This window comes from Xiphophorus hellerii, chromosome 6, assembly GCF_003331165.1.
Source record: "Xiphophorus hellerii strain 12219 chromosome 6, Xiphophorus_hellerii-4.1, whole genome shotgun sequence".
Classification (NCBI taxonomy): domain Eukaryota; kingdom Metazoa; phylum Chordata; class Actinopteri; order Cyprinodontiformes; family Poeciliidae; genus Xiphophorus; species Xiphophorus hellerii.
The window spans coordinates 3,355,322-3,367,689 of NC_045677.1; the positions used below are offsets into that span (position 1 = coordinate 3,355,322).

The following is a 12,368-nucleotide window of genomic DNA, read 5'->3' on the forward strand; positions in this document are numbered from 1 at the left end:
GTTTAGACAATTGTGTAAAAAACTTAAAAATAAATAAAGAAAAAGTTTTTACATCAACAGATGAATGAATTTAAGCCACAGCAACACAATAGGTTTAGGACACAGGTGTCAAACTCCAGTCCTGGAGGGCCACTGCCCTGCAACTTTTAGAGCTGCCTCTGCTGCACCACCTGAATAGAATAATTAGGTCATTAAGGCTCTGGAGAACTGATCTACACAAGGAGGAGGTCATTAAGCCGTTTCATTCCTGTGTTTTGTACCTGTGGCACATCTAAAAACTGCAGGACAGCGGCCCTTGAGGACTGGAGTTTGACACCTCTGGTTTAAGGGCTAAAATAGTTTGTATGCATATTTCAGTAAAGAGTAAATGGCAATGTTCTATTCCGTCCACAGCCTAATGTTGGGTATAACTCAAATGAGGAAGATCAATAATGTTCAGACAATGTTGTAGATTTTCTTTTTATTGCCAAATAAAATTGCAGCATGAGATGACTAACATGATACATGAGCTCTGAAGAACACTTAAAGGGTTACAAAGAGGTACACTTAAAGAATGAAGGCAGACATCATCATCATCAGTAGGTGAGTGAGCTAATGATCATTCTCAATCACAGGCTAAAATATTGAAACACGATTTAAAAAGGTAGAGCCAACACGTTTCCCTTTTATCAGCTCTCAGTCTACACACACGTCATCAGTAAGCGACATTCATAATTTGTTTTTACATCATAAAGCTTTTAGGTACAAACCACAGAGGCCTTAGTGTACAATCTCTACAACAGTGAGGTAAAGGTATTTTTCTGGTGCTGAGTTTTACAACTCTAAGGTCATTCAGTCCGCTACAGAAATACGCATGAAGAAAATATGAGAAACCAGATAGAACCACCTAGATAGGAGGGCTGAGATTTTTTTATTCTATTTTGTGTTTGACTTCTAGAAGAGATTTTAAAATAAAAATGCTCTGCCAAAGCAGACAGACAAGAAAACATTCCATTTCATTTTTGGTCTTTTGCTGTGGAAAAACAAATATAGCAGCAGTTAAGGCAACAAAACAAAACAAAAAAGATTATTCCCCATGGTTACAATTATACCTGAGCATCTACAAAGACTATTAAAACAAATCTACATTTAATCACTGGAGCAAATGGTTTTGGTTAAAAGAGAATAACAAAGTTACATTTGTGGGGCTTTCCCCCCACAATGACTTAAAAGCTATGAACAAAAAAAATGAAATGCAAAACTACTTCCACCTTTTGAATTGCTTTACATTCTGTCTCGTTATTACCACCAGATTCAGTGTATTCCATTAGGATTTTATGTGATGGACCAACACATAGTGCATTAAAATGAAACACAATAGGAATTTGTCTATCAGATCTTTTTTTTTTAAATCATCATCAAAAGAATTAATTTCTAGCAATGTTTGAAACCACAAAAATGGGATGCACAGATATGAAAATTTGGACTTATATGGTTACCTGATATCTTGTTTTTATGGCCGATAACCGATATTTACCCAATATATTTCCCTGCCCTTTTGACACATGACCGAACGTCACATGGCCAATCTTCCCCTCAAGAAACACACACACACACACACACAAACGGCAACAAGGAAAAACATCACTTATTAATATCGGCCAAGGTAATGCCAATATATGGTGCATAATGCAAAGCTAACACTTGGTATCCATTCATGGAGACAAATGGTTTTACTTTCATCATTTGTTCTACTCTTGGTTCCATGGCAGCTTTAATAGATACAAGTAACAAATAAATAAATAAAAGAAGTTCTGATCCCTGTTCTGCAGTAAAATCACTGAAGTAACCTGATGGGACAAAGTTTTAATTTTAGGTGCTGTATTTACATTTGTACGGTTCCAAAGAGAAAACATAATCACTATTAAATCTACTCCAATTAAAAATACTGCAATAAATTCTCACCACTTTCCACAGTGTTTTAAAATGTGAACAGCCGTAGCTCATCTTCCTAAATTATAGTACATGCATGATGATATAAAACAGTGCATGATTTTCACTATCTTTCATTAAAACTCTGAAAAGGATGGCAGGCGTTTGTATTCAGCTCCCTTCACTTTGAGACCCCTAAATAATGTCTAATGCAACCACCTGCTTTCTGACGCCAACTAATTAACAACAATGTCTACCTGCAATTTTATTCAAGCATAAATGCAGGGGGTCTGTGAAGACCTCCGAGGTTTATTGGCAAACAAAGTATCCTGGAGACCAAGAAACACAGACTGGTCAGGGAGAACGATGACAAATTTAAACAATTTCTACATCAATATCCCAAACCTTTAACATCTCACAGAGCTTCAATCAATTCTTCATTTGGAAAGGAGCATGGCGTGGCACAATTGCAAACCTACCTAGACATGGATTTCAACCCAAACTGACAGGCCAAGCAAGGAGTCCCAGTCAGTCACATGTATATTTTATTGTTAGTAATTAATCTGGAGAAAATCCTGTTGGAGATGGAAAACACTCGATTCTGGGGCAGCAAAACAATGACCTTAAACATATTGTGTCAGGACTGATGATGATGTTCATGCTCTGTATTTAATCTGATATCGGCTCAGTTAATGCCAATATATGGTGCATCCGTAATAAAAAGCTAACACTTGGTATCCATTCATGGAGACAAATGGTCTCCATGACCATTTCTCATGTAAATTGCATATGTTTACAAAAAATGTACAAAAAAAATTCAGTCTCCTTTATCTTTTACTAAATACTCATACATTACTCTGTGTTGGTCGATCACTTAAGATCTTAATATAAATTTAACGGGAGAACAAAATCTTAAAACTTTAAGAATACTTTTGCCTGTCATTGCACCAGCTAACAAAAATGACTCTTTGAAGCTATATTAACCAGGGGTGCACCGATTGCAGTTTTCAGGTCAATTGCTGATTATAGATCTTTAAAAAGCTCGACTTGCTGATGACAATCTTGGCCGATACCGATTTTTGAGTCTCAGATGTTGCTAAATATATAGCAAGAAAGTCGCCGAGTTGGCAACAGAGACCTGACTATTAACTGCCTGGTGGGCCGGTCTGTCAGTCAAACGTCTCAAGAGGACAGTGGTTGAGTTCTAGACCTTTGCCGAGGTAGATAAGATCGACTTACTTCAGATGCAAGTGTCGGAGAATCACCGATCTCCCAAAATTAAGGAAATCAGGGCTGATTTATCGGTGCACCCCTAATGTTAATGTTAGCAACCAATTTTATCCTCTGAAATGATCAAGTAAATGAATTCATTTTTGTAAATAATAAATTTGTTTCCCCGTTTCTGCAAACATTTCCAGAAATGTAGTTGTGTCTTTCAGATGGAACTTGTTTTATTAGGCACTAAAGGAAACATTTGTTTCTCTGCTGATGCTCTCTTTAACTTCCACCGGCAGGGTGTCAAAAAGATGGTCCTCCACGTTGAGGCCGTTCTTCAGCAGCAGCCGGCAGCTTCCCAACTGGACGGGCAGTCTGTCCAGGCAGTTCCCTCTGAGCTCCAGTTGCGTGAGCTGCACCAGTTGACCCACGGTCTCTGGCAGACTGGTGAGCGCGTTGTGACCTAGACAAAGCACCTTCAGCTTGGTGCATCTGAAGAGAGGTTTGGGCAGGGCTTCCAACTTGTTTGAGTTAATGGCCAGATGCTGGAGGTTGTTGAGGAGGCCCACGTCAGGTGGAAGCACTGTGATGGAGTTGTGGGCCACGTCCAAGTATCGCAGCTTGGGAAGAGTAAACAAGGCTGAAGGAAGGGACTCCAGTTTATTGTGGGAAAGGTGGAGAGATTCCAGGGACTTGACGTGACCGATGGATGCTGGGATGGTGATGATTTTGTTGTGCCAGAGCTTTAGGCACGTCAGCCTCCTGAGATGCTGGAAGCTGATGATCTCTTCTATAGTTCTGATGTTGTTGGACTTCAAGTCGAGTTCCTGCAGGTTGGTCAGGCTAAAGATGGCATGAGGGATCCTTTCCAGTTCACAGTTGTTCAGCTCTAGCTCAATGAGGCTCGTCATTTTCTTCAGACTGTTCAGCACCAGCAGTTTCGTCCCATCGTTGTGCACCACTAGTCGGAGGAGATGCGGGGAGAGCTCTGTGATGTTCGTCGGCATCTTCGTGAGATTGCTCTTCAGGCATAGCGTCTTCAGATGCCTCAAATCCCTCATGGACTCCAGGCCGATCATTTTGTTGTTTTCTGAGTTCAAGTTCCCCATTAGGTACAGCTCTCTCAGACTCCGCAGCAAGTAGACCCAAGGCGGGATCTCTGCGACGTCCGTGAACTTGACGTGCAGGCGGCGAAGGTTATCCCGTAGGAAGGCAAAGCCGGTTTGCTCCACTTTGGCCGGACAATGGCACAGATGCAGCTCCTGCATGCTGGTCATCTGAGAAACCTTGGCGGAAAATCTCACCTCGGGAATCAGCTCCAGCTTCAGCACTTCTAGGTCCGTCAGGTCAAACACAGCGTTCGGCAGGCCGGACAGCATGAAGAGGTGCAGCTCCTGCTGGTCGTGTACATTGCGCGTGACATGCTGCTTTAGTTTTTCAAATGTCCACTCGTGATTGAGGCTGATCTCCCTCAACTTGTTTTCGCTGACCTCCGACAGGAAGATGCCGAAGCGCTTAGAGTGAAGCTGATCGTACTGGTCGACCATGTGCAGTAGAAACGCGAAGTCGTTCTTGACATCCGGAATATCACTGAAGCTGCTCTCTTCTCTCACCTTTTCGAAGGAATACTCTTTCAGAGGGCGTCGGAACACCCAAAACAGGGAGTATAGGCATGTCATTCCATAGATTACGATCAACACCATGTAGGTAAAGAGCAGCTTGTTCAGCATGAAAGCCAAGTTGTGTGTACAGTAGAATTTTTTATAGCCTGTTAGCTGTTCTATGTCTGGTTCACAATAATGCTTGAATTCTATTTTAACCAAGGTGGAAGTGTAGGACAGAATCAATATAAACTTAACAGTTTTGACAGAGGTTTGAGCGACATAGAGCCTGTAAATGAAATCACTGTCTTCCACGTGGGCTCGGAACTTTCGCACCTTCTCAAATAGGGCTTTGGCCTGCTCTCCGTCCTTTTTATCCAGGATGGTCATGCTGCTTGGGACCTCTGCAATGGGTTTGTCTGCAGAAACCTTGATCCCAAGCATTGGTGTGGATGGGTTGGTGTCGGGACTTTCATCCTTCCCCTCTAAAGACACCTGCTTTGGTCCTGAGGAACTGCCTGTCAACCTCTGTTTGTTCTCCTCAGAGTCCTCACACGCCGTTTCAGACAAAGCTTTCGTTGTCCAAGGCGACTCAAAACACCGACCCAGAATGGAGACAAAATGCTCAATCTTTGAACTTGTCTTGGGGTATTTAAACCAGAAATTGCTACTTACCATGAGAATAATGGTGTGAATAAGTGTAAGGTATGGAAAGTACTTGGAAGACCAGGGTAAGGCATCATGGTAACACATTTGGTTGATAAAGACATATTGTTGAAAGTCCAGGTTGGTTTTAACCCCTCTTGGTTCAGGTTGGGGATTTGTTTTCTGTTCTGCTGTTCCGGGCCGATGCGTCGTGAGAATACCAGTGATGGCTTTGTTGGACTGCGCTGTAGTGCCCGAATGGATTGTAGGTGTAACAGGGGCTCCGGTGGGTGTTGCAGAGGATCCTTTTTGGGTGGAGTACAGATTAGCTTCAGTTTCTGAAACCCCACCCGTTTCTTCAGGACAAGGAAGGCAAGCGACTTGGTCCTTGGTGATTTGCATGGTCATTGCAAATATGGCCAACATGAGCATGACCAGGCCCAGGTAGTCCATCAAGACGTCCCACCATGGCTTTAAGATGCGATACGTCGGCTGGATGTCGTTCAGGGATGCAACCTCTGTGAGCGTAAACATTACTGCAATGGAAAAAAAAGAAGACATTATCTTATTTAGATCATAAAATATCTGTTTCTTCATTTAGGTAAAAATGTAACATTTCAGAGTCACTGATGTGAATTGTAGTTGAGTTCTTTATTTTACAAACATTTTTTTTAAATTGGGGATTTTATCCAAATAGTTAAATCTAAATTAGATATTGAAAAATTGTATAAAGAACTCACAATTTGCCTTTTTTACATTATGCAATTTATCCTTAGCGTTGAAATGTACCTGAATTAGTAAATGTTGACTAAAAAAAGACAACATAAGAAGTTTACACCCGCTCCCTAGGTAACCAAGGCACACAAATCCATCAATCCCAATAATTTGAAAGAACAACAAGCTATAAACCAGGGCTGCCTGGAGTCAAACAGATGCAGCAGATCTAGTATCTTGATTATTTTCTTTCTGAAATGCTTCCTTATTTTTTCCCCCTTAAAAACATAATGGTGTGAAGCTTGAGCTTAGGTCAAGGAAAGGGTGTGGGTTTTGTGTAAGACTTTGTAACATGTCTTTATTCAGACATGGAATGATTTTTGTTGCCATTAAATGCTGTTAAATACATGTATTAACATTTGCTTGAGAACAGGAAGTTTGCAAATCCAAAGAGATAAATGGAATAAAACCCCAATACTCAATAGGTCAAAGAGAAAACAGAGGTTGTTTGAACCTGCCATTGATTGTGACAATTATAATAATAACTGCCAAATAAAGTAGAAGTAGCTTAAATTACAAACATGGCAAACGTACAACATTGAGAATGAGTTACGACATGTTTCTACCAACACAAAAACACCATAATTCCCTCGACACCGGTCATAATGTCTCAATATATAAACACATTCTGAAAGCTTAGACCTAAACGTCATAACTATTCTTTAAGACACAAAAGAAGGAAGTTATTAAAATACAATTCAATGGAGGTTTCTGGTAAAAGCAAGCTTAAACTCTGGTCCATTTAACAGCAGAGTGAGAAAAGTGGAGTGCCACACTGTTGCTCCTTGCCCTAGCTGCTGGAGTCTTATTTCATCAGAGCAAAACAGGCTGCAAATGAGTAACCAATGGCACCACTGAGTAGGAGGCTGTGCCATAATTGCACTATGGTCTGCTGCACTGAACTTTCACTTCCTGTCACCAAGGTTTTCAATCCTACTTCACAACGTTTAAGTGTTGTGACCCAAATCGTGTTGGGTCACGATTTTGCTGAATCCAGACATGTTACAAAGTCTTACCCAAAACCCACACCCTCCACCCCAAACTCTTCTCCTCTGATCCACTCAGCCATTTGGCTCACCTGTTTCATTTACCGAATGCCTGAAAGTCAATCCTAATTTAGTTATCGAGGCATGTTCACTATGCTCACAGTATTTTTCTTTAGATTAGTTTGTGTGATTTTTTTTTATTTTTTATGTCAAGTCAAAAATAAATCTCTCTGTAACTTTATGGTCATGTAGCTTTAATTGTATGTCCATATAATTACCTTAACATTAGCAAGTACAGCATCTTTTAGAGCTAACAGCTTAACGTCATGTAGCCCATAAGCTCTTCTGGATGAGTGTCACAAATTAGCATCATTCCTCTGAAGACACACAGAGGCTGATATATGCCTCTAATACCAAGACTTTAGTTAGAGGTGTTCTGGCACCTCCTAGTGGTCAGACTAGGCTGAATTATATGCGGCTCATGAAAGCAGGACTGGGGAGACAAAAATAAGATTTAGTTATCATACCAACTAAATCTACCATATCTGAGGTAGGTTGGGCAATACAAACAAATATTTAAACCAGCTTACAGATGTATTTTAAGACTGATATACAGGACAGACATGATGTGAAGAAGATTCTAAAAGTAATTTGGAATTTGGGGTTTGAAGCTTTTTTGACACAGTAGGCAAAAACGGAATGTGGACAAGTAGCAGTAGTATAGATTTGTAATATAACACATAATTTGGGGACCGCTAAAGAAACTATAAACTCTGCATGCACTTTCCATAAATAATAAATCAAATATTTTAGATTATAAGAAAATAATTTTGAGCAATTATGACAACATACATGAATACAATATTTTCTTATGGTTAAACAGGGAACGCAAGCTGACTGGAAAAGCGATGTAGCAGTAAAGTATTTAGCTTTATTTGAAAAAGCAGTGGCTGCTGGAAAGTTCTTAATTCTTAAGATCAATTTCTAATAAAGACTCCTTATTACAAAAAGAGAGACAGAAGCCTCTGGGACTGTGTGTCAGAGTGATTCTGTAGGGCAATAATAAAAACAGTGTTTGTTTTTTAAAAAAAAAATTGTTCTTGTTCATTTTCTAATACTGTTTACATTCCAACACTGTTTTCTTATGCACAAGGGATAACAGTCCCTGGGACTGCAGCAAAGGGATTTTCCAGTCAACGGGTGATGACAAAGCACTACTTGTTCTAAAACATATGTTGTAAATATTTCAGACTTGCCTGTGCAATAGCAGTATCAATTAAAACAACAAAGCCTGAAGTATTTTTCCTTGGAGTGTTTGTCGCCAACAGGGTTAAGATTTTACCAAAATTCATGGTGCAAAACGTAAAAGAACTCCTAGGTAATTTAGTATCTGATTAATAGACTAACACAATTAAACTTAATTAAATATGAGTGACTGTAAAGAGTCCATCTAAGATAGAGGTATATTGTGTATTTTTCATTCTTCTAGGGCTTCAGAACTGTGGTTGCTGACTCAGTCAAATCCTGAATAAACTGCAGAGATCACTGATGTCAACACCTTGTTTTTTGTTTTTTTAAACCATGACATGTTGAAACACTTGATGCTTTCAAGACCTGTCCTCCACCACCTGAGAACGGGGGAAAATTGGATTTGCCAGCAGGAGAAGTCCTGGCATTACTCTTCCTCAGGCCACAACGTCGTCAGGCCTGCATATTGATTGTTAGTATAAACTGGACGCAGAACGCTAGTTTGTTTCATTCAATTTAAAGACACTGCGGAGAGGTACAGATTTATTCAAACACTGACTATAAAAACATTGTTGTGTAAAGTTGTGCTGATTTCCCCTACAATATTTTATTTCAATAAAAAGTTTTTTTAAAGAAGCACACTTGTAGAAAAAGACCCAAGTCTGCTTTGTGTGCATTTGAATTAATATCATCAGAAGTACCACAAAAAAAAGACAGATCAGCTAATTCTGCAAGTCAAAAGTGTCAACTACCTTTGAATTTAAGTTGGATGAACCTGATATGTTTGACCCTAGTGGCCCAAAGCGCTTATTGAACTCAGCCAGAGACAAAGCTGGAATAAAAGTTAGCAGTTATGATCATGTTTAGAATTTAAACTGGTAATTTTGAATTTTTTCTTCTGATTGGTATGTAGCATATTTGGCAGGGATGCACTGGTTGCAGTTTTCCCGCCAATCACCAACCTTCAAAAAGCTCGACTCGCTGATTCCAATTTTGACCGATACTAATTTTTCTTGTCTAAAAAGTTGCTAAATATGACAACAAAGTTGCTGAGTTTCCAACAGTGCGGTGATTATTTGAATTGCACATGTGCAGACATGACCTGGTGGCTGGGTCTGCCTCTTTCTCTCTGACAGAAGAGCAATAGGGGACACTGGTTAATTTTCAGACGTTTGCTGAGATAGATAAGATCGGTTGATAAAATAGGTTTCACATAATTAAGCCAAACATCAATATTATAAAATTAATGTCAATTCATCTGTGAACTCCTAATAGTTACAGGATTTTCTAGAACAAGTGGCACTGCATGCAGTTAAAATTCCTACCAGTTTAGCTTTATCAAATACCTTCCATCTTCGATTGCCAGGCGATGGGATTTCTTTCTAACTTCTGCACTGTGGAGTTGACTGATGGTAATGGTATAGCTTATATTGTAGATGCATGTTGTGGCCAACTGGTGGGATTGAGATCAATTGGAGTATATTTGACAGGCAATCATTTCAGCCACATGAAAACAAGAGCCAAACCAATCCTGCAAGAAACAAGATCTTTATATGCGACCTTTCCAGACTGCCCTGGTCCTCTTCACAAACCCGTTGCATATGTTTTATTGTTGCCAAATTTACAACTCAAAAGGCTTTCTTGCAGCTACACAGAGTTCAAGTAAATGGATGGAGAAAATAAGAGATACACATACTAGGCTTTCCCTGGGTGATATCAATTTTTGGTTTTCTATGATGTCATCTGATGTAAAGTTCTTCTTCCTTAAGGAAGAGAACATTAACATCTTTAAAATGTCTCAAACAGAGAGTTTCCCTCTATCCATTTGCCCAGTAGCTGGTTTGTAAACTACAATATTGACTGAACAGATCCGACATGCTTCATGAGCAACTTTCAATTCTCATTGCGTCTTAGCAAGTGTCGCATGTGTCTAGAAAAAAGGCGGAACAAGCCTTCTTGGTTAACCTTTGAAGAAACAACAAAAAGACAATAAGCAAAACTGCAGCTCCCACGTGACAGTAGCGGGACAGCAAGTCAAGTTCAGAGATAAACTGTAACTTCTAAGATGGCCACCGGCGAGTGTATGCTGCTGGACATCACGAGGCATTTTTCTACATATCCTTTAAATATCCTAAAAGAAAATTTTATTGTTTTTTTTTCCCCCATGCTCCGTTGATGGAAAAACTTGACCTTTCCAGCCAGTTCTTGAACGCCGCAGTTTTACCCCTCACTCTGCCTCAGAAGGTCAGGTAACCTGATTAGACATGTTAAAGTGAAGCGTCACCATGTATTTTGGGCCTTAATAAATCAGGTGTGTCACTGAAACATACTTTATTGTTAGTTTATATGTTTTTGTAGAGGGAAATATACTTACTGTCAACGTTATCTCAGTCCAAGTGTTTCTTCCTCACTCTGCATGCCACTTTTTCAGCCGCTCCTCAGGTGCGTGGTTAACCTAATTTCTAAGCGCCGTTAATAACAGCGTCCGCGGAGACAATGACGCCGCTCAGAGAAGCAGAGTCCCGGAGGTTTGTGCGTGACAGCGGTATTTGCCGGCTGTTAGTCCTCATGCCTAGGCGTACAGTGAGCTTCTTGTCGGTGTATTAGATAATATGCCCACCCGAGCAATGTGTTTCTCAGACGAAATCCGATCCAATATGGAGCCGCGCTCAGCGCTGTTTGTGGGTTTAACGGGCCTTTCCTATTGGTCGACTAGATAAGAGCAAGTTCCAGTAGTCGCCGCCTACTAGTTGTCAAATGCTGCGTTTACTGACCATGGTGGGGGGGAAAAGGGACAATTTCTGAACAATCATTGAAACGCAACAAATCTCTGTGCTATTTGTAAGTTATTTGCTAATAAATTAATAAATAAAACTGTTGGAGCCTCAAGGAGCACGATTTATAATCGAAATTTTACATGTGGAAAAATTAATACAACTTAAATTAAGATTCCAAACATAAAATGGATAACTGAGAGGATCCAAAAACTGCTTTAGGAAATTCGGGAAGTAGCCTATATCAGACCATGGAACCATGGGTAAAAAAGTGTTTTGAACACAATATAACGAACAGCGCTTTTTGTTCTTCGAGGAACAGATTTGTAAGGAGTTTAATAATTTTTCTGGCAAGTGTGCGAAAATAACTAACCTCCCAGTAAGTTCACAAAGCAGATGAATGATAAACCGAGAAACAGATTCAATATAAATTGAGGTTTTATCTATATGTATAACTCCCTTTCCCTTTTAGAACATGAACGCAGCATCATATTTCCTCCTCTTGTAAGACTTTTGCTCAAAATCTCCTAACTCAGAAATAACAAACTGTGTTAAGTTGTATATTCTTTCTGTCTTTTTTATTTTATTTATTTATTTTGTTTATTTTTGTTTACTGCAGCATAACTTCCAGTTCTTTCTGGTTTTGGTTGATGATGCACTGGGCGGAGGAAGTGTCTTCTCAGTTGCAAGCCAAACAGGTTTCAACCGGTACCGGGCTGCTGCCTGCTGCCAGTCTGCTTTCTCTCACTGCCTCTGTAGGCTGCAGTGGGAGAACAGAGAAGGGGAAGAAAATAATGACGAAAGAAGGAAAGAAAAGTAGAAGCTAGACTCAGCATGTGAGATCACACACTGAGGTGGTTGATGAGCCTTTGGGGTGAATAACTAACTAGACAAAGCAGATGCAGTATTCTGCATACAATGATATTTACATACAATTTGTATGAAAATAAAAAGACTCCTACTGTCTGACATTCAATCAATTAAACTTTTCCTGTTTTAGCTCCTAAAGGAATACCAATGTTGTTTCTATTTGCTCAGAATGAGAGATAATTTAATAGTACAATTTTAAAGCAACATCAGAATTGGTCACATTTCCTTAGTTTTTGGAGAACTGCATGTTAAACTGAAACCTTTTGCTTATCCTCCACAAGTTTCTAACAGGTTTCCTGGAATTTTGTCCCTTTCTTGACAGGACTGTTGTTACTGAGTCAATG

General features: G+C 39.7%; 1 protein-coding gene across 1 annotated transcript; it reads right to left on the reverse strand.

The window, feature by feature from the left end:
- Positions 1–434: 434 nt before the first annotated feature.
- On the reverse strand, positions 435–11,690 carry lrrc8da (leucine rich repeat containing 8 VRAC subunit Da). Its single transcript, XM_032564803.1, has 2 exons — positions 10,755–11,690; positions 435–5,908 (listed from the first exon to the last, which is right to left on the reverse strand). The coding sequence occupies exon 2, from the start codon at positions 5,904–5,906 to the stop codon at positions 3,366–3,368; it is 2,541 nt and encodes an 846-aa protein (XP_032420694.1). The 5' UTR covers positions 5,907–5,908; positions 10,755–11,690; the 3' UTR covers positions 435–3,365.
- Between the last annotated feature and the right edge of the window lie 678 nt (positions 11,691–12,368).

Excerpts from the sequence above, each read along its gene's own strand:
- lrrc8da (XM_032564803.1), bottom strand. The coding sequence starts at position 5,906 with ATGTTTACGCTCACAGAGGTTGCATCCCTGAACGACATCCAGCCGACG.